The sequence below is a fragment of the Aphis gossypii genome, chromosome 3, assembly GCF_020184175.1.
Source record: "Aphis gossypii isolate Hap1 chromosome 3, ASM2018417v2, whole genome shotgun sequence".
Lineage (NCBI taxonomy): Eukaryota > Metazoa > Arthropoda > Insecta > Hemiptera > Aphididae > Aphis > Aphis gossypii.
The window spans coordinates 17,667,859-17,690,898 of record NC_065532.1 but is presented as its reverse complement, the minus strand read 5'-3'; the positions used below and the strand labels follow the sequence as shown (position 1 = coordinate 17,690,898).

At 28.6% G+C, this 23,040-nt stretch overlaps 1 protein-coding gene across 2 annotated transcripts in view; it reads right to left on the bottom strand.

Moving 5' to 3' along the window:
- Positions 1–23,040, bottom strand: part of LOC114124896 (cGMP-dependent protein kinase, isozyme 2 forms cD4/T1/T3A/T3B) — a 166,154-nt gene that overhangs the window by 71,042 nt on the left and 72,072 nt on the right. Inside the window, exons 1-2 of one of the 2 annotated variants that reach the window (XM_050202828.1) lie at positions 20,287–20,871; positions 11,067–11,454 (exon numbers count right to left, since the gene is read on the bottom strand). In XM_050202828.1, the coding sequence (XP_050058785.1) occupies positions 11,067–11,454; positions 20,287–20,518 (620 nt within the window). In that variant the 5' untranslated portion in view covers positions 20,519–20,871. Of the gene's footprint in view, positions 1–11,066; positions 11,455–20,286; positions 20,872–23,040 lie in introns of those variants that run through there. The other variant, XM_050202829.1, reaches the window with a different exon arrangement.

The following is a 23,040-nucleotide window of genomic DNA, read 5'->3' as shown; positions in this document are numbered from 1 at the left end:
AATAATATGAAATATCAATCCAATAATTTATTTTTTCATTAAAAAAATTTGTAAAATTATATTGTTTATAAAAATAAATAGGTATTTTTTAGTATAATCTTTCAATCATAACGATTTATTAATTAAAATGAATCAAGTTAGTATTTTAATTGGAAGAAACAATATGGACCATTTTTAAAAATTATTTACAATCTTTAATCAAGTCATAGTAAAAACATGATAAACTTATCATTTCACAGGAACACGAAAGTCTCGGATTTATGTTTGTTTATCTCAGGTCTTTAGATAAAACAAAATAGCATTAAGTTTAAAGTCTAACCAAAAGTTAACTAAACACGGATAAAAAATAATGATTGTACAATTAAATACTGATTAGAATAATAAATAAGTAGCCTAAATAAAAACTAGTAACATTTTCGGCTTGCTAATTAAAACGAATTAAATTATACATACAAAGCATACTTGACTACAGGAACAAATTTAATATTTGAAATATATCTATACAATGAATATAATATTCAGTATTTAAATAGTTTAAGTATGGTTTTTTTCAATGAAAACATACAGAGTGATGCACCAAGCAAATTTCCCAACACCATTAGAGGAAATCAATAAAAAATAAAGTAAATAAATAAATGTTTTTTAAAACACGGATGTATCCCCCAAGTCTTCAAAATTAGCATCAATAATACAATACTAATTTTAGATAAATAATTAACCTACCCTAATCAAAAAGAAATTTGCTTTACCACTTGCAGAACTTTCAAATCACAGACAACATACGGATAGGTAGCCCAGTTTACAAGTAGGACGTAGCACACCCAAATTTTCGTAAAAATTTCAAATTAGTATCAAACGATACGTCAATATTTGCGAGAATTTGCCTATCTATCCTTTATTCAGAGAATCTAATTTTATATTAGATCAACCATAATATCCATGTTACCCATTAACTTAGAAATTGGTAAAATTCTAGCGTGTTATATTTGATAGAATTAGTTAATCCATTTTAAAAATTTACCATGTATATTATATATACACTATTTTGACCACTAAAATCATTTCCAAAATTTGTTTTTAAGAATTATATCATGGGAATCGTAATTTTTTTTCCATTATTTCGCAGACATTATAAGTACGTAATTTTAACAAACTAGTCTTTGATTCTGCTGAATGTTTGTTTTTACGAAAAAAATATTTAAGGTTTTTACACCTGGTAGATTTGGTAAATATTTGACGAATAATATGTGTGATTTTACAAACTAAAATACCATACACAAGGGTTATAAAACCAATAAAAGTACCGGTTTTTAAGTTTTTATTTAAAAGGTCAACCGTTTAATAAATAATTATTATTTAAATAAAAAAGTGTTTATAAGAATAAATTCACTTGCGTTCTAATTATTTCTAGATATTTTGGATTAGAAAACCTGAATCTAATAGAAAGAGTGGGGAGAAATTGTTATAAAACAGATAAATAACGATGAGAAGCAATCTATGTTACATATCACTCAAAATTGTTAAAGAAATCATTTTAAATCACGCTGATTTCAAGCTACACATTTATAATATGTTTCGATAAAATTTGTTTTATGTACCTATACGAAAATAAAACCATGTGTCGTGATATGTACACAATGAAAAAAAAAACCATCCAGCTGTTTCAGTGCACGTAATAATATAATGACTAGTATAAATGTATAATACGAGTAATGACATAATCATAATAATATATGCTATGTATAATAAAAGCACAAGTATACATAACACAAAAACATATTTTTGACGGACGAAATCGGTTCGAAGCTACCCGTAGCGACTTCTATCTGTCGGGCGACGCGCAAACGTTAATCGCCGGTGTCGTCCGCCAGATGGCGACAAATCATTGATGGACACCTGTTTAGGTATTATATCATTATTATTTCGTATTCCGTACGTCTTCACTGAAACGGGCCGTGACGAGACGGTGTGTGCGTCGGGTCTCCCCGCCGCGCGACTGGCTCACCGGCAACGATCCAGAATCCAGATGATAAATAATAATGTCACATCGCAGCTACGACCGACCGTCGACAACGACCCCGGTAGATCTCGTCTCGCTATCGCCTCCGTTCGCGTTATTCGGTTAGCGAGAAAACGTCAAGTCTGACGAGTGGTTATAAATACGGTTTCCGCGCAAAAGGACTTCCGTCCGACTCAGTGGCGGCGGTGCATAGGTCAAAACCGTAACTCGTATAAACAATAATACATTGTGCTATGACACAATCGGACGATGGCAGTTTCAATATTTACGACGACAGAGATGATAAACAATAATAATGGTGATAATGATGTTAATGACTGACGATAAAAAAGATGACGAAGCGACCGCATTTTACGATGACCGACACACACCGGCAGCAGCGGCGGCGGAGGAGACGGCCGACCGAATAATGGTCGAGAAGTTTGGCATCGCTGCCGGACGACGGCTTCGCTTAGTCGTCGACACACCGGGTCCCGAACGTCGCGCGCGCACCCGCGCCAAGGTCAACTCGATTAGAAAAATATACTATTTTTATAACGCGCAGATTTCGTTGAATAAAACCTTCCTTTTCCACTCGTCCGTCGTCTTTGCGATTCTTCTCTCTATCTATCTCAACTGACCTACTCGTTCACGTGGGTTCCGCGACAAGACTCGGATACTCGGATAGCGTCGGCCGCGACCCGACCTACTACTCCGCCAGTTCGCTTAAGATATTTATTTTTATTTTTTGGTTATAAATCAGTGTGAAGAACTCCGTATACACCGCAGGGTGATAACGCGGTATCAAGTAAGCAGTAGTGTTTTTAAACCGAACGTCTACTTAGAAAAAACATGGGGAGGGGTGATAGTCTTTAAAATTAACGTCTATAGATTTAGAAATGCCCAATTTTTAAATTTCGAACAGATTCACCGAGTGCTGACTGAAAGTCGAATATTGTTACCGAGTAGGGGACGTCTTACCTATCCCCACCACAAATTGGTTTGTTACTGGTCATGGCTTTAAGGGGCGTTGCGAGTTTATGTCAGGGCAACCATGATATAGAAAAGGAAAAATTTATAAATAATTAAACATATCAAACATTATCTTTCGATGTCCTTAAACATTGCTACACCAAAATACTGACGAAGAAGCCGTGGGATGAAAAAGTTAGGATACATCTACGGTATATATATAGCAATACGTATACACGGTCCCGACCTGGTTCTCAGGAAGAAGGTTATAGACTTGTAGGGACCATTTGCCCTCCCTTCCAAAACAGTAATAACTTTAGTTGCAATGTTTATGATGATATTATTATAACGAGTTTGTTCTACACCCCAAAATGTTTATCCAAGAATAGCAAGTACCACTAAGTGACTACGTATATATGTGTAAAGTATCATAATAACAGAAAACCGAGCACCGGCAGCGTATTGTTGGATGGAATAAAATGTTGTGGTGTTCTGTCCACGTTACTATCAATATAAAAACGCCGACCAAAAATGCGTTTAAATAGACGGCGGCGGCTATGTTCAAGTATCAACATAATAATGATTGTATAATATTAAAACGCAGGATGTACGACGCACGACAATTTTTAATTGGACGTTCCGCGTTGGTTCGTGGCCTGGTGGCCGAGTCTCGCCGTTACTGTTTATTTACTACTAAAGTACTATAATAATATTATACTGTTTTTATTATGATTATTATTTGAATAATTGTTATCATAGACGTCATGCAACATTATTATAACGTTTACTGATGGACGATGCGAGTCATTGGAATTTTTTTTAATTTCTATCGATTTGCATGTACTTAAAGTATTTACGTGCATACAAAATATAGCACGTTCGCAAGAAACAAATGTAAACGCACAAATATTACTAGAACAGAATATTTTGTGTATAAAGCATATTGGTTATTAGTATACAGTATACAGTATAAGTTTATAACTTAAAAGTGTGTCCAACATTATTTAGTTATTGTTACGATAATTAAATTGTATGATGTATAATATTGTTTGATATTCAATATTATACGAGTAACGACTTAATGAGTATTATTAATATGATGACCTAGTCTAGAGGTCGTTATCGAAATCTAAGAAAGAAAATAAACAATATTGAAGTAGCAGAGTCCGCGTGTTTCAGTATAATCTGTGTTTACGACAATCATCATCGTATTATTATAATAAATTATTGTGAAATATGTTCGCGATACCCCATTTAATATATTTTAATATATAATGTAAAGTACAGTAGAAAACAGCTATTATAGTGAAATGCAAGTGACCGATATATTTTCACGTAGTAGCATTACCGTATAAATGTATAATGAATATTATTGTTATTTCTTTAAAACGTAACATTTGCATAATGCATATCATACATATATTTATACACATTAACTGAACATGATTTACAATAGAAATCACTATTTACTTTTATAATGTACTTTAACTATTAGATTTTTCACATTTAACTGTTGATTACCATTTTACTTATATACAAAATAATAAAACTAATTCATTAAAACATACTAGGTATATTAGGTATACAGGGTGTTCTAATGGTGATATTTGCTTACTAAGTTAACGCAATATTAAAATTTGATTAGTAATTTATAATTTATACTTTAATATTTACATAAATTAAACCTAGTGTATTTAAAAGATATTAATTATAATAATTATAATAAAAACCATTGACGGTTATACTGTGCATAGTGCGTGTATACATATATACGACATACGTAATTATATTATATTACATTTTATTATTATATTTTATATAGACATGGTTTATTGTATTCTAGGCTTGGTTCATAGTTCATCATACTCAGTGGCGTACACAACAACGTGGGGAGGGATTCTATTAAAAAATAATCGTATACAATATATCTCTTATACCTCATATGTATGTTTTATAAAAATCATTTTCATGTTTTTAAATATTTAAAATGGGACCCTTCCATGGTTTGATTGTTTAAACACCTCATCAACAATATCCATGATATTCTTACTCTATGGTACTAATCGATATTTAATTTTTGATGGTAATAAAAGGGATCTCTTATGTTGTAGTTAAACCAACCAGTACATTACGCTATAACAGAATAATATTATCAATTATCATGTTACTTAAAGTATGGATGAGAAATACAAATTAATATAAAGTATTATTATTATTATATATTAAGTCTATAATTCAATTACGCTAAGTTCCTAGTTCCTGTGTATTTTATTTGTCGTAAAAATATATTGAATTAATGATTACAGATATAAGACGTTTCTACAACTATAATAGCGGTAATAAATAAAATAAATTTTTAAATGACATGGCCCATGAGACGTGATCGTTTGATTGAAACGTGCAGTGTATCATAAACTAATTGACATAATAATATTATATAGGTTTAAACATTACGACAAATTGATAATATGCCAAGTGTATACAAATTACTAAAATGACACGACCGCGACGTTGTTGTATTGGGACGATCGTAGACCACTTTTGATATAACATTTCCGTCATTAGATTAAATATAGAACTTAATTCATTTCAAGTCTTCATTTTATCATCTTTTAAATTATTAACAATAAATAAAGTAGATATAGAGTAAATAAATTAATAAAGTTTTCTGGAAAAATTAAAAAATTACTTCTTATGACATTCGTGTCAACATTTAAATTTATAAGCTTTAAAGCACTCTTCTCACTCAAAAATGTTTAAATACACATTGAACAAAAATACCTCATAATTTATTTAGTTTTAGTACAGCCAATAAATATCTACTATTCTACTGTCTAGCTTCATTCAGAACATTACGAAATGAATAAAAAATAAAATGATATAACAAAATATTCAGCTTTTTTAAAAATATCAATATAATACAGACAATACAATACAGATGTAGTGATGTAAAATATCTCACATTATTTATGACATCAAAGTAAATTTCATTATTATTTATGACAATGCAGATAAGAAGTCGTATTTTACTGATAACAATTGTTTTCCTAGTGATTATTCATCCTACCATTTTTATTTTATACGGCTATATTATATGGCATAGTACAGAGTGCGCGTGTTAAATAAAAAAAAAAATATAATATTCAACAACTCAAATAAAAAATCGAAGGTCTCTGCTGTATAGTAGGTAATAGATATCCACTGTATTTGGTCTATTACTAGGGATACTTTATTATACGTTTATATTGATACAAGTAATTTTTTTCTTTTCATTTTTAGTTTATATGAATAATGTTTTTGAACCATATTATGACTAAAATTTGATAAAATATTAAAATTTAAACTTAAAATACTAAAACCGACCAATACTACATAGAAAACCTAACCTTATATAAAGTGCATATTATTCATTTTTTATATGAGTTATAACTTATAATTTATAAAAATAACTTATGAAAAACCATGGATTAAATGTTCGAGTCTACTAACTATTAAAATTAAAAATTACATGTTTCACTATAAAACCATTTTTACATTTTCTGTAGGTAATTGAAACAAATTATATCGACATTTGAACTTGGTAAGATGGTAAAATAATAATTGTGCTCATGTATTTTTAATATTTTCAGATTGCTATAAGAACAACTTAGGTGGGATTGTATTAAATGTTTTGGTAGCACATAAAATTGTTTTATGGCCATACTAAAAAAAAAACACACTTCATAATTAATTTAATTTTAGTATAACCAATAAATATATACTGTCTAGCTTCACTCAGAACATTATAAAACAAATAATAAATAATACAGTGTATTTAAATAATTAAATATTCAGCGTTTTAAAAATATCAATATATTAATAGTAAATGATATCAAAATATCAACATATTTTGTAAATAAAAACTGGTAAAATTTGACTATAAATACGTATATAACTACACATAGTAATTAGTTGATGTCACAAGTGTACCTAACTATTGAGTAGATAACTAAATTACATATGTTAAATATGAATTTAATTCAATTTACTATGAAAAATAAATCAGAACTGAGACGGTCTTCTGCAGAATAATATATCTACAAAAAAATTAAAAATAGGAACATCAACTAAAAAAATAGAAAATTTCAAATTCTATCAATTAAAGAGGAAAAATATTTTTTTTAATTGTATCATGTCTAAAAAAAAAATAATATTAATAAATAGCAAAAATTTTAAGTCAACGTATAATTTTGAGATAAACAAAATTTATTTTGTCAAAAACTAGTTTAAATTATACATAAATATTCTTATTTTTTTTATTACTATTATTATTATTTGTTCTTACTTCTTACTGAATAAAATGTTAAGTAACTACTGGGAAATTTTTTCAACCCAAAACACTAATCAAACTAGTTTTTTTTTTAATTTTGAGTGGAGTAATGAATGTATTGATTTTACAATGACGTGTTTATATGTGTTAGTGTGTATGAGTAAACTAAAAGTTGACAATAAAATGTTACGATTTTCAAAAATGGGAGTAATTTTTAATATAAAATTAGATCTAGTTTGTGTTAACTTAAAAACTCTTAGTACTTATTTTTATAATCGGGAAAAATAAACAAAAAACTAAATAAAAAAATAATATATGAATATTTAGCCAATCTGCAAATTTTTGATAAAATCGATTTCGTTTTTTTTGATATAACTTGAAAACGAATAGCCGTAGATACTTAAATTTTTTAGCAAATGTTTATTTTATCATTATCTATTTACAACAAATTTTCTAAATATATTGATTATTTTCGAGTAATTAATAGGCATAAGAATATTTGAGGGTTTTTTGGTTTTTTTAGATTCTGAACGGAGTGATGAATGTATTGATTTTATAATGATGTATGTTTTTTGTTTTTTTTGTCTGTGTACAGCATAACTAGTCGAAATAATACTTCAATTTCAAACTTCAGGGGTGGTTTCCGATGGAATATCCTTGGTGCGTTATAGAGGTAAAAAGTAAACATTTTCCAATAGTTTTCAAAAAAAACGAGAGAAACAAAAAAAAAAATGACGGAAAAATGGGAATTTTTACGCAAAACCAGTTTTCGGCCGAATCGAATTTTTTATATGGTTGTAATTCAAAAACTAATCATTGTAAAAACTTAAAATTTTCACCAAATGTTTATATTAATGTTATCTATATACAGTTAAATTTTCAAACATTTTTGACTTTTTGAGTTTATAGACAACTGAAATTTTCAATTTTTCTTAAAAAAATTTTTTGAAGTGTCGATAAAATTTTTTTGCCCAATCAAAATACTTGAAAATTTTATACAAAGTTCCTCATATGTTATTCTTATAGTGATTAAAAAATTATAAGAATACATAGGCACAATTTTTTTTTATTAGGTAGCATTTAAAGTTCAAACTTCGACAAAATTCGTCAAAATCATGAATATTTGCAAATTATTTTGTAGTTAAAAATTCATAAAATTGTTTGTATTTATATCTAATGTTAAATATTCTAGACTGACAAATCATCTCCATTCAGAATCGTTTTTCGTATACAATTATACCTATCATTGCATTCAAATTTAACCTACCCTAGTCCGAGATCCACCCCACCCCCTAATGTACAGCAGAGCGGTACCCACTTGCCGACTTTTTTTTTATATAAATGTCAATTATTAATTGTTGTATAAAATACTTGAATATTTAATACAAATCTCCTCATAAATTTTTAATCTTAAAATATAAAAAATAATCAAGTCATAGATATATATTTTTTTTTTATAAGTGTTTAAAGTTAGTAGGTATTTAGTTAAACTTTAAAAAAATCGCAAAAATTCATGTCGTTTTGTAGTCAAAAATTCGTAAAATTTTTTTGTTTTTACTTATCTATAAGTTATAACTTATAACTAATAAATATGAAAAAAATTCAAACGAAAAACCAAATTATTTTTTTATAAGCATTTCAAGTTCAAATGTTTTGACTGTTTTGAGATATAATAAATACAATATTTTCGGATAAAAATTATATCAACCTACTATAATACTAAAAAGAAAATAAATTACTTTAATAGCTATAATAAAAATACATATCACTTGATGATACGATAGGCTGATAGACCGCTTCTGCTTAGAATCGTTTTTCGTATACAATGGTGTCATTGAATCCAAATTTAACACCCACTCGACACTTAAAATACAGCAGAACGGTACCCCCCATTTACCTACCTTTTTTACATTAATTTGAGAAAATGCACAATCCGTAAATATTATTTTTTTAAATAAATAGATTTTTACATTGCTTAAAAATAAAATACTTGAGCTGTAATTATTCAAAAATGATAGTATTTAATTTTTATTTTTTCATTAAGATATTTTAATATATTATGATTCGTTCAGAAACAAATAGTTCTATGTTATGTATTTTTTGAAGTATAAGGTCAGTATAAATAATGTAGCACCTCACTAGCCATTCATGTGTAAAATAGAGAAAGAAATAAACCCGTATATATATTTTTTTTTGTCGATAAGCGGTCTATTTATTTAATTATTCACGTAATATTTTTAGTTTACAATTGACCATAAAATAAAGTACCCATTAACAATTTACATTAATTATTGTTGTGCAATTTGGAGTATTTGAACTTAATATAGGTTGGAATTAAAGTCTATTCAAAGCGACATTGTTCAACCTTGCACATGCACCAATTAATTACTCTGGTCAACACAATTTATATTCTAATTTCTAATTAACTATTGCAGCAAAGAATCGATTATAGGGCTTTTTGAAGCGTTAAGTTCATAAATTAAATTTTAATATTATGATATAGTTAATGAATACTAAGATAAATATATAAAAAAAAAATAGTATTTTATCCTTCGCAAAGAATATACTATTGGAACTAGTGGTAAATAAAAATGAGTTACGTGTTCATTATGGATGCACTATAACATTTAGCCTTTATGTTAAACAAAATTATATGCTAGTATGCTGATAATACTTTCAAGTTTTCAATGGTATATCAACTTATAACTACCCTCAGTGTTGGGAATGAATGCGTTTCTTTTATAGGAACGAAGCTTAGAACAGGTTTCTATTAAAATTAAAGAACGAGGAACAGGAATGAGTTTCTATCAATGAAGAACTTAAACGAAAATTTCGTTTTTCATACAACGAAAAAAAAAACGAAATGCGTATTTTTTTAATAATTATATTTTTCATAATATATTGATAGTAGATATTTGAATACTAGATAAAGATATTAATAAGCATTGATTATTTTTTATGGAATAATCTATTCAATAGGTAATAATGGTACTAGATAACCACGCTACTGCGATCTTGAAAATCTTCTAAGACCGTGAGGTATATACACTTATTTGGGACAAGGTATACTTTAATATGATAGTATGATAATATAAACCACGGATCACGGCTATATAATTGTGATTAAGAACGATAAAAACGATGTTACTGTGATAATGATTTAATATTTTAACAAACAATATTATATCATATTTTATCATGAGTAATGACAATTAATTGAAATAATTATAAAATTATCTGACTGAACGTTTCTACTTTCTGTTTTTTTGAATTCTAAAGTTCAAAAACAGAAGCTGACACATTAAAAACTTAAAAAGGGTCCAATCAGAAAACGTATTAGATTTAAAAATATGCGATTAATTCTAATTTAAAAGTTTTCCACGAAGAAAATCATTGACAAATGCTCAGGCTTGTGAAAAAAATTAAAAGGACGGGGATCGAGGAACACGTTGCTCTTTTACATCAGGAATGAGGAACGCAAACGAACTTCTTTTTAAAATGAACTTTCCCAACACTGACTACATTTAAATATAAACATAAAAATAGTAAGCTTTTACGAAATACCTATACTGTATACTTATATTCGTTAATTAATATAAGTAGGTATAGGTAACAATGATACTATTGTATTAACAGTTGCAGCTATATTGTACGCAATTGTTATTGAACATATTATAACGTTATAAACAGTATATTAATCATGCAAATGAATCTGAATAAATATCAAATAGCTTATATAACTAATTGTTTTGATTAATAATAGTTTATAATATGTAAATATATTACCTGTCATTTTTCGGATAAGTAGGAAATTTCTTTTGGCTCAGTTCTTGTATGGTACTTAGGCTTTGAGGCTCGGCAGATATACCTTGCGCCCTTTGTTTACGTGGCCTGGCTATACCATCCAAAAGCGACGTAAGAGATTTAGCAACAAGGTTTTGGCTTTGTTGCTGATGTACTGGGGCAGCCACCACGTGGTGAGGATGATGAAGCGTACTAGTAGGTGATACTGGATTGCTAAACGGAAACACACTTTGAAACATGTCTAAATGGGACCGGAGCTCTTGGATTTCATTGTTTCTAGCCTGAAGTAACGTTTCTAGGTTACGAATCAAAGAATCCTTTGCTTCCAGCAAGGTTTTCAAGTCTTGAGCATCTACTGAAGCCGCCATGTCTACATAACAATCAATAAAAACAATTTGTTATAGTAAAATATAATATATATATATATATATATATATATATATATATATATATACTGGTAGTTTTTAGAACTTATTAATTTGTACACTGGCAGAATTTAATATTTTCAATAGGTATAAGTTAAATGATAATATCAAATATTTTAATCAAGATAAATAAATAATGAAAATGTATAGGGCCCTGGGTCATGTATGCTTTAAAGGATGCTTTAATCGATGCAATTTTAGGTCAATGAAATATTATTTATGAAGTTTAACAAAGAGACATTATTGTTTAACAATTTGTTTAAAAGTTACACCCGCGTTTATGGTCACCGTCTTACAAATGTATCATGACAAATTTACTTATAATACGAGTATAACCGATTTTGTGTTGTTAACTTAAATATTAGAGCGAATTGACCTATGAACACACTTAAGGTAAGAACATTATTCTAAATATTTATCCATATTATTAGTTGTTTATGATGTTTTAATTTTAAGCGAATAATCAATATAAGTATATTATATATAATACTATAAAATATAAAAATGCTCATAACTTGCTTAAAAATTAAAACATCACAACATTTTGAAGAGAGTTTAATAGTTTATAGATAATATTCTTATCTTTGGGTTTGATAATAGGTCAATTGGCTCTAATATTAAAGGCAACAACACACAATTTAATAAAAGCAAATTTCCAATGTATATTTTAATATGGAGACATCACATCTGGGTGTTACATTGTAAAATGGGTAAATTTTCATATTTATTTTTAATTTGATGAGGAAAACTTTCTTTAGATCCAATTTATTGGAATAATATTTTTAATTTAACTTTAAATAATATTAGAAAAATGAATCAACAACAATAATTAAGGTTAAAAATTATAAACTATAATACTTATTTTTATTAACATATTACTATAATAATAAATAAAACTTCAAAAATATTTTTTTTTTTTTTAATGCTGAACGTTATAGACTATTGAAATAATAAAAAATAACCAATATAAAACAAAAATTTCAAATTTAAATAATACATTTTAGTATATCTATATTATATTATAATATTGTAAGCGTATAATTTGTATCAAATTCAATCCTTTATTCAGTTTTGTTCCTCCAATAAATTTTAAGTAAGTCTTTAAAAATTTTAGGAGGCATTATATGGCTTCCTGTCTTATATATTATAAAATATCTCAATAAGTATACAATATTAAGTATAAACTCCATTAAGAGGACGCCACACCCGCATAATATGTTGTCTCCGTCTTACATACATGCAACATACCAAATTATCATTTAACGGAATCAATTTTACGTTGTTAGCTTTACGTTTTAGAGATAATTTATTTATTATTAGTCTTAAAAGTAAAAATACTATCTAAGGCATTTCGTAGGTTTTTATTGACATTTTAATTTATAAGTGAATTATGAGCATTTTAAAACTTTAATATTTTACATAACTATATATTTAAAAATTATAAAAATTTGTTGTTGTGTGTATAAGACGGAGACAATACATGCGTTCTCTTAAGAAATGGGATTATCAAGATATTATAAAATTTAATTTTAAAATGTAGGTATGCAAATAATACATTATAACTTACAAATAATATTCCAACTTTTACAAAAATTCAAGAACATTTTCTGAATGACGATTTCATAAAATATTAAGAAATGTATACTACCTATACAGATATATAGTATTTATAGGACATTTTGTTAGTCATTATTCAATGACGAATAACATTTGAAAGAGTTTCAATTATAATATTAGAAGTATAATTAAGTTCTGGAAACGTTAATTATTCATTTTTTAATTTTCAAAGTAATACTATATTATATTGATAATTGTAATTGGACAGTTAAATATAGATAATATAGGTAATATACATAATTTATGAACACTATAGTTAGTAATATTACATCAAACAATTCATAAATTATAAAATTAAAATGATAAAAGAATCTAATAAATAATAATATTCAAACATTCAAAACACAAAGTATTATAATTTGTAACACTCAGTAGTCAGTATTATTTATTACAATTTTAATTTTAAAATGTAAAATGTAATCAAGTAAAAATTAATCGAAATATCTCTGTTATGTAGAAGAACTAAAGGTACATAAATAAATTATTATACATGTTTTATTCAGTTATATTTTAAATTATTTTTAGAAAAACAACAAAATACAAATATATTATACACCTACCACCTACAGTTTGACAATATTAACACCTATTGGATATCGCTATTTGCTGTATTCATCGAACGCATGAATATAAGTTTTAAACTATTAAACTAATAAAATGTAAAACAAATAAATAGGTAGTAAAGCCTTCAATCAATGGCTCAACTATGAGATAAAATTATTTTAAACGTTACTTATGTTTAATTTTAGCTTAAATAAGATAAGATAAAAATTTTCTTTTGATAATATTGTATATTATACACAATAAGTCATTTGACCTGATACACGGTAATAAATAATTTTTAGTATGACTCATCAGTCATTACCAAAACAACATGAACCTACTTTCGAGTTCAGTACTTAGCAAGATTTGTTTATTAACTATAATTTATAAACATATATAAAAAATTTTGAATTGAAATTTGAATTATATAACTTATAGTTACAACGAAAGTCATTAGTCGGTATCGCCTAAAAGGATTAAGTAAGACCAAATTAAATTAATATAATAATATAATTTAATTGTATATTTTTCGTTTCTATGTGACATTTTAGAAAATATGAATCGTAGTAGAATGTAAAAAATATTATTGAAGACTTTTCAGAAAGAAGCAAATATATTTATTTTTTTAATTTCTCATAAAACAACTGAAATTTTAAATAATGATCAGTTCAATACTTTTTAGGTCTATGTAAATTGTACATATTATCATACGCTGTGAGTCAGTGAAAATATATTCAGTGATCACTGATCAGATTGATCTAAATGATTTAATGGTTAGAAATTTATTTAATATAATATTGTATTATATTATTAATGATTGGATATTATTAGTAGACATTATCTATATTAGTATATTGTGCAACTTTAAATTGCACTTTACAAATTATAGTTTATAAAATAATATACTGAATACTGATATTCAATTATATGATGTATTCCTATCTTATTCATAATTTTATCGATTTATTTTACTGGTTTAAGTAATTTAATGTAGACATATAGTAGTTAATGAATTATCAGTAAATTGATAGTAATAAAATAGATTAAGTAATTACTAATTACTATAAAATCATAGGCAGATATTGGAAAAGAGAGGACAGACTTCACAAAATTAAACAAGCAATTCATATAAAAATAAATAGGTATATAGCTAAAATGTATATATTTATAAAGCAAATTTAACTCCAAATTTATCCCAGACATAACATGCATAATACCTACGAAAAAATAATATTAGAAAATAACTTATTATATTCTCTTAGAATTCTCAGATAATCGTTAAATTTATATAAAAATAAAGCATATTAGGATAGTCGAAAATTATTTATGTATTGTCAAATCGTATAATATATAAGTTTATACACCCGGGATATATATTATTATACATCACGTATATAGAGTTATGATATCTTATAGAATAAATGTAAGAAAAAAGAAACAGCAGGGGGATAAATTTAATACAAGTACAGGAATTGCGTACTCGTTAAAAATAACAATACAATTTTGAGGTAAAAGACCCTACTTTGAAAATTAATCGGGGAGATCAACTGTTCAAGAAAAGTAACCTAAGGCAGAATAATAGAACGGTTTAACCTTGACCACAAATATTCAATATGTTTAATATAATTTAGACGTACAAAATAATAAAATATATAATTGTAAATTTTCAAGTGCATCATAAATTCATAACAACTAAATGTTTTTTGTTTATTATTAAATAATAAAAATAGCCCACAATCTAAATAATATTTATAACGTCTACAATAAACAATGTTTTTTTCAGTATCTTTTATAAGAAGCCGGTTAAAGTAATATTTAGTAAAGATCTATATTTATGTCTTTCATATGGTTAGCAATAAAAGTAAGGTTAGGTTGGTATAAAATGTATACAATGTTTTTTATAGGCGTTTCTATACTCATTAATAATTATTAGTTATTACCTATTCATCAGACAATTAACTCTTACGAATAAAATAAAAGGTATTATTAAAAATAAAAACTTCACCATAACATTTGTACATATGACATATTTGCAAATTAAATCTTTAAAAATAAAATTGTAACCGGAAAATTATTTATTTAAAATCACAATTATGTGAGATTTGAAGGGATAATGAGAAATATTAAAACACATAAAAACGTGAAAGAAAGCGATAGTAAACCAGTAAACGGTTGTCCAGCAAAAACCAGTTTATAGTCTATAAGATACACACCGGTTTTAGTAACAGCTACAGAAGTTATGTAAAACTAATTTTAAAACGCGATAATGTTAACCAACAAACAAAAACGTCTCTTCCTTCGTTGATAATCATCCAAAAACGATGAATTAAAATGACGGAATATATTTATAGAAATAGTATTAATACTGCATATTATTATACAAGTTTTAGTTTTTCGGTCAAAGATACGTTGGCAAAATACAACGCCGACGTTTAGAATCAGAATAATATATCTATTAAAATCGACAGACGTGGCCCGTGGGCGAATATATTCACAATATATTTAACTAAAAAAAATTAAAAACAGTTAAATTAACCAAATTTTTGAACAACATGATACATTTTATACATTTTGTTCCCTATATATTAAAAAATAAAAATTAATACATAACATATAATAAACCAAAACCACATTAAAATCCGAGCAGGATACCGGACCGGGTGTTGAGCTCGATTTGATTCACTTGGTTAAGTAACATCCTTGCTAATTTTATACTTAGAATCTATAAATACGAATACCAAAAAATGTAAAAGGTTTAATGAGTATAATATTAAACATAGGTACATATACTGAGTAGTCTATCTTAATATTAACAAATGAATAATTTGTAACTACAGACTAATAATTGAATATTTTTCTAATGAAGATATTATGACATAATTACTTGCTAATTATTATTTATTAATGATTATTAAGACAAGAATTATTTTTTTCTTTTTATTATATATTTTTTTCACTTATGACTAGTTAACGAACTCTCGTAAGTTTTTATTAAATACTAATTTATTGAGAGCCCGTTTTTGATACCACACAAAGGTGCTATTATTAATTATCAAAAAAAATCCCGAAACTCTAAAATTCCAACATAAAAATTATTTTGACAATACAATTTCAAATGATTACTAACTCAAATAGTAGTGTGTTTGCTAATGAAAACTATAACATCGCCTTCTGTATTAATTTATCTTTAATATAATATTATAACAACGCTCTTTGATAAGATTAAAAGCAAGTAATGTTATTTGTGTTGATTTAAATATTATATAATTGTATTCCACTATCACTACTTCCATTTTTTTTTAATGAAAACTGTTTGTAAATTAACCTTATACTTTTACATTATTATCAATCAAAAACATTTTATAAAATAGAATGTTTACTTCCGAGAGTATACAGAAGTATTTAGTTATTACACTAATTTTATTTTCATTTTTTTTTTACTGTACATTAAATACATTTAGTACGGTGACCAATAATTACATAAAACTACATTTATTTCTTCACAAAATTATATAAATAAATAGTATTATCTGGAAAGTAGTCATAATTCGTAAAATAGATGTAAAAAATTGATATTTTCTCTGCTGCTTGGAATAAAGAGTATGTATCAACGAAGTCGATAACGTAATTATATCATCTTATCATGCATCGGTGCTAAGGGCAACCTAACTAGTATCTACTAACTACTGTAATGCGATATTTACGACGCGAAATCGGTTGTCAGGAATAACATAAATACTGTAACGGGAAATTGGTCAGATATTAATAAGCTGGTTATTGATTAAAATTTAACATTACTTTCGTAATAACATCCAACGCATATTGTTAAAATATCAAAAATTCAAAAATTCTATCTATACTGAGTGCGCTGAGAGAGCGCAAGTCGGCGGCGACCAAAATAGGTTTTACTGCGCAACCCCAAACTTTTGCCATAGGGAAACCAGTTTTGATAGCAGGGAGATACAGGAGGATGCGCAGAACTTGATAGCCGACTTGTACTCTTTCGGCGCACTCAGTATATATAATTATTTGTATGTATATTTAACTTAAATCATTTGTAATAGGTATTAGAACAATTTTCCAGAATAAAACCTTTATTTTCATCTTAGTAATGAGCTAAGGATTTTAATTGGCCGAGAATGACTAAGTGAGTGAAGCTTGAAGAACTATCTATAAAGTATGAACGTTTTACACGAAACTCAAATTATATAAATAATTGTTTGATCGGTGTTAAGACTTCCCATGATAATTTATAAACCCTAACCTATCTTGTTTTTGAATTTTATAAATTATCAATGTTATTATAAATTATTTTATTAGGAAAACTTTAACAAATTTACCCAATTACTTTTATTTATTGGATAATTGCCAATGGTTGTATCTTTTTTTAAAAATATAAAATCAGGAATAATTGCAATACATAATTAATTCATAAAAATTAATCATTTTTCAATGTCATAAACAGTATAATAAATATTCAATCGATTTATATTAAAAATTATAATCATAAATAGAAAATAGTTAATAGAAAAATAAAGATCGAAATTTATATACTACTATATTAGGGATAGTGAATCTTTCGGTACTCACATTTCAAATAAAAAAAATTGGTTGAATTTTATTCTACTACGTGTCGACTAATTTAATAACCTTATTTTTTTGTGAAACATACATATTCCTATCTTTTATTGAATAGTGACTATAGCATACATTAGGGTTTAGTAACGTAAGCATAATTTTATGATGAAGGTGGAGGGAGAACTAACAATACTTAAGATTTAACCACTTTTAATTTTGTAAGAAAAATCCAATAATACGGTAGGTACGTATCTATCGTGGAAGGTATATCTTCTTTTACCCCTCCCCTCACACACGAACAGCGCTATTTGTATGTTCATATTTAAATTATTTGTTGACTCTTGAATTTTGTGAGCATAAATACTGAACAATTACCGTACGTATACTGAAGACTGCAATGATTCAATATCAAGTAGTGCGCAGTAGGTATACAGAAATACAGAGTGATTCAGCAAGCACGCACATCCCTTTTTTCTTCAATAATGGAATTATTTAAAAACTAATATTTTGAATTTTCAATTATATGTAAAGACCGTATTTTCAAATTCTTAAGACTTTTGTAGTACTTAGTGTCTTCAGTGGAAATAAAAACCTCTATTATTCATATGTCAACACATTTTATACTGAAAATTATTTAATGAATATTCTAACGAAAATTCTAAAATAGGTACCAACATCAAAATAAAAATATATTCACAAAAAAAAAAAAAAATCGTTCGGTAAAAAAATCGATTATCATTTGAAATACAGAAATGTGAACCGTCACAGGACGCTACTCAAAAAGTCGAAAAACTATAATAAGAATTTGAAAATGATGCAGCTATAGCCTATAAGAATTCCGAAGATCAGACCGTGAATGAGATCGTTGTTAAACGGTAAAATGAGGACGAGCACGTTTGGCGAATCACTCTGTATAATATCGGTACGTATACGAAATAATATATTAAGATCTACAATACGATTTTAATAGCCAATAATCAGCAGCTCATGATGCGAACATTATTATTCAGGAAATCCGCCAATTAATGCGCACCATCGTCCATCAGAGAGTAACAACCATAATACACCGGCCATAAATTACCATTGTCCGTTTGACCATCATTTCCATACTCGCCGACGAACACATGGTATAACAATAACAACCACCACGATAAAATATTATCATCATGTGGGTACCTACGGGCTACGGCGGGAGCAGGCTGATGTACGCAAAGAGTGTGTACGACCAGATTATACTTAGGTGTTTTTTTCACGGCTGGCGATGGTGTCGAGCGTGGCGTGATGGAGGGGTACTGTTGCCGGCGTGCGCGGGGGGGAAGGAGTGCCGTAGTGCCGCCGCCGCGCCGTCAAGAACGAAAATATCGTGTTTTTATATTTTTATTATTATTATTATTATTATTACTACTATTATTATTGCACCGGCTCGGCGGCGCATGAACGCGATCACTGCGCCGCGAAACACATACGTGCGCGCCAGCCACCGAGTCCGTCACGCGGTGCGCGAAATATGTGCGTTTTGTTATCGCCGCGACGACTGATAGCGCGTACAACACTTAGACGTACACACGTATGCTTATAAATAGTATATAATATATTATTATTATTTTTATAATCAATGTTATTATGTAAAGCAACGAAATAAAAAAAAAAAAAAAAATCCGAACGACGACGTTCCAACGCACGTATAGTATAAGGTACACATCAAACTCTCGTGCGCGCGAACCTGTGCGATTGTTACCCGACGACACAGCAGCAGCAGCAGCAGCTGAGTTACCTTGTGCAACGGATTCGGTCGCAGGCCGGCGGCGACGAACGCCCTTTATCATGACGTTATTATTATTATTATTATTATAGTATACCCACCGGTGTTGTACCCGGTCGTTTCTTTATTCCGATTTTTCTGGCCGCGTCGACGGCGGTAACGACACGAATAAGTGATCTATTATATTATTATTGTAATGTTATGTTATTATTTAGCGCATACAACAGCAGTGTTATCAACATTATTATCGAGCATGGTCTTCGCGTCGAGTTTTTACCTGCGGACGACGACGACGACGACGACGCGTCTTCGGACGGCTGCATCGCTCGCGTCATCGTTTCTTCGGCGGCGGACAATACGTCTACTGCTGACGATACACTGTCGTTGTCGTAGTCGTAGTCTTCCCGCAGAGTCGACGCGGCGGCGTCGGTCGTCGGCACGCCGGTAATTGTGGTCGATCTATTTCGGCCGGGCCACGGGATACACCACTGGCCGAAACACAGTCTCATAAAGGCAGCCACCGTAGTACGCTGGCGAGCATGCCTCGCGGACGTGACCGTGTTTGCGGTAGAACGACGACCGAATGACCTACGACTGCGGTACGAGACGAAAACCTACCCACTCCCCGAACCGTTCGCTTGCTGTCGGAGACGACTGCGAATGACGGTGGCGTTTGAGTTTCATATAAGGAACAAAAGTTATATTATTGAGCGATGGTATGACTGTTAAAATATTGCACGCGGGGACACTATCGGTCGCAACAACACGTGTGCCACGGTGTAAACGGCGACTGCGGCAACAGATGAACGCGCAACGACGACGACGACCACTACATGCGGTACCGGTCCGACTGTTGCGCAGTGGCGTGTGGCGCCGCGGCAAACGGCGGTGCGGTTCGGCGGCCGTCGGTTCGTCCGTGTTTACAAGACTTTGGTCGCATTCGGAACGGCTGTGCCAACAGAGAGCGCGCGCACCGACGCCACCAACCATATTATAATAATATTATATTATTATAATATTTTATTTTTATGTACCTATTATATTCGTGAAAAAAAAAAATAACTTCGATATTCCTACTATCCATACCTACGATAAATCGAACCAACGTTTTTCACTAGTAGGTTTAAACTCGTTGAAAAACGTTCTAATTCAAACTATAAACAGTAAATCTTTTATTAAACATTTTATATTCTAAATTCGTATGTGGATTTATTATGCTTATTTGTCAAAAAAATGATTTTTTACGCTATCTCGACAAATGATAAATGTAATACTAAGAAATACTATGTACCTAAATAGTTGAATTTATTTTTATTACTACTCAAATTTCACCAATAAGAGAATAATATCCACATCACTCCTCAGTCCTCACTTCCTTAATGGTGAGTTGGACCATACTATACTGTTATAACCTATCAGGATGGTCAATAAATTATTACTGTATAGCCGATGATCACCGCTGATCGGTCAATTACTTGTTACTTTCTTTCAGTTTTTACTTTTTTTGTGATTTTTTTTAACATTCGAATTAAATAGTGAATACACGATACAACTGGTCACTGGATATCTAAGTAAACGGGTGATTTAAAGCTGCTCCCGAATTTTATCAAGTGTAAAAAGGTTTTATACAAACTGCGGTCCGCGGGTAAAATATTAAAAATTAATACTTATCTATATTTTTGCAAAAATCAAACAAAATTACAATTTCTTGTTTATATTTAATCCATTACAGTCGCATATAATATGAATAATTAATAGAATATTGAAATATTTTAAAATATGGAAAAATATTTATTACAGGGCTGGTTTGACAATTTTATTTGACCGGGGCTAGCCTAAAATATCCCACTCGGCACTCACCCACCCACCACTTCATAAATTTGATATTTTATTAAATAAAAAATCAATTTGAGTTATTAGTATTTATACTTTAATATTATAATATAATATTATCTGTTAATATATATATTATTTACTTATGATACAGATTGAAAAATATGGTTATTTCAAACTATTTCAATATTATTAATGATTACCACCCGACCCCCATCCTAAATTTTGACCGGGGCCAAGCACCGGTCTTATACATGTTCTAGCCATCCCCTGAAAAACAATAACATATTGTTGATACATATTCATCAATTGGACTTTTAACACTATTTAGTTATTAATGAATAATGATATTTAAAGGGTTCATTTATACTATTTAATTTAAATATTTAATATATGTTTCTATTTGCATTTTTTTAACTTTTCTATAAACATAAAAATACTTGGATGAGTTGTATAAAAGCTAAAATTAAAATGAGAATGAAATTACTCGTGTGCATTATAGTGGTTAAAGTTGACTCTGATAATACTTGAGCCCATATTTCAGGTGGACACTGAACGTTAAAATAGATAAAAATTCAGACGCAACTTACAAAAAAAAGGTTCGTTTGAACGCAATTTATAACGTATGCCCGTGTAAACCTCTTAAAAACGTACACGTCGATTACGGCCTTATAGGTGTTAAACCATCGTCTTCGTAGTAGTTCAGTAGCAACACCTACACTTGAAAACGTCATGTCGATGCGAAGTCATAATCGTGTGTAAATAATAATATTTTACCCCCTCTATACCTACCAATACGATGTAGATATGAAAGTCAAAAACACACGTGTATATTAAGAAGATGTCAGCGCATTATTTGTTTTCTCTCTCTGGCCCACACGCAACACAGACAAAACGCATTTACGCAAAATAATTTTTTTTTATGATTTTAAGTAATCTTAGAGTAAGAACACCCATTACAAAAAAGATAGAAAATAATATTTTTGAGGGAATGACAAATCGATTTGTCAAAATGTGGTCTCAAAACAATTTAAACATCGTTTAAATTGACAACATTATTTTGTTTATTTTGAAAGTCAAATAACAATAAAATATAAAATGTTAACAGCCATAACAATTATTAATTATAATATGATAGTCTAACTCGTAATTCGTTATTTTTTAATTATAATATTATAATGGTTTGAAAAAACCGTAC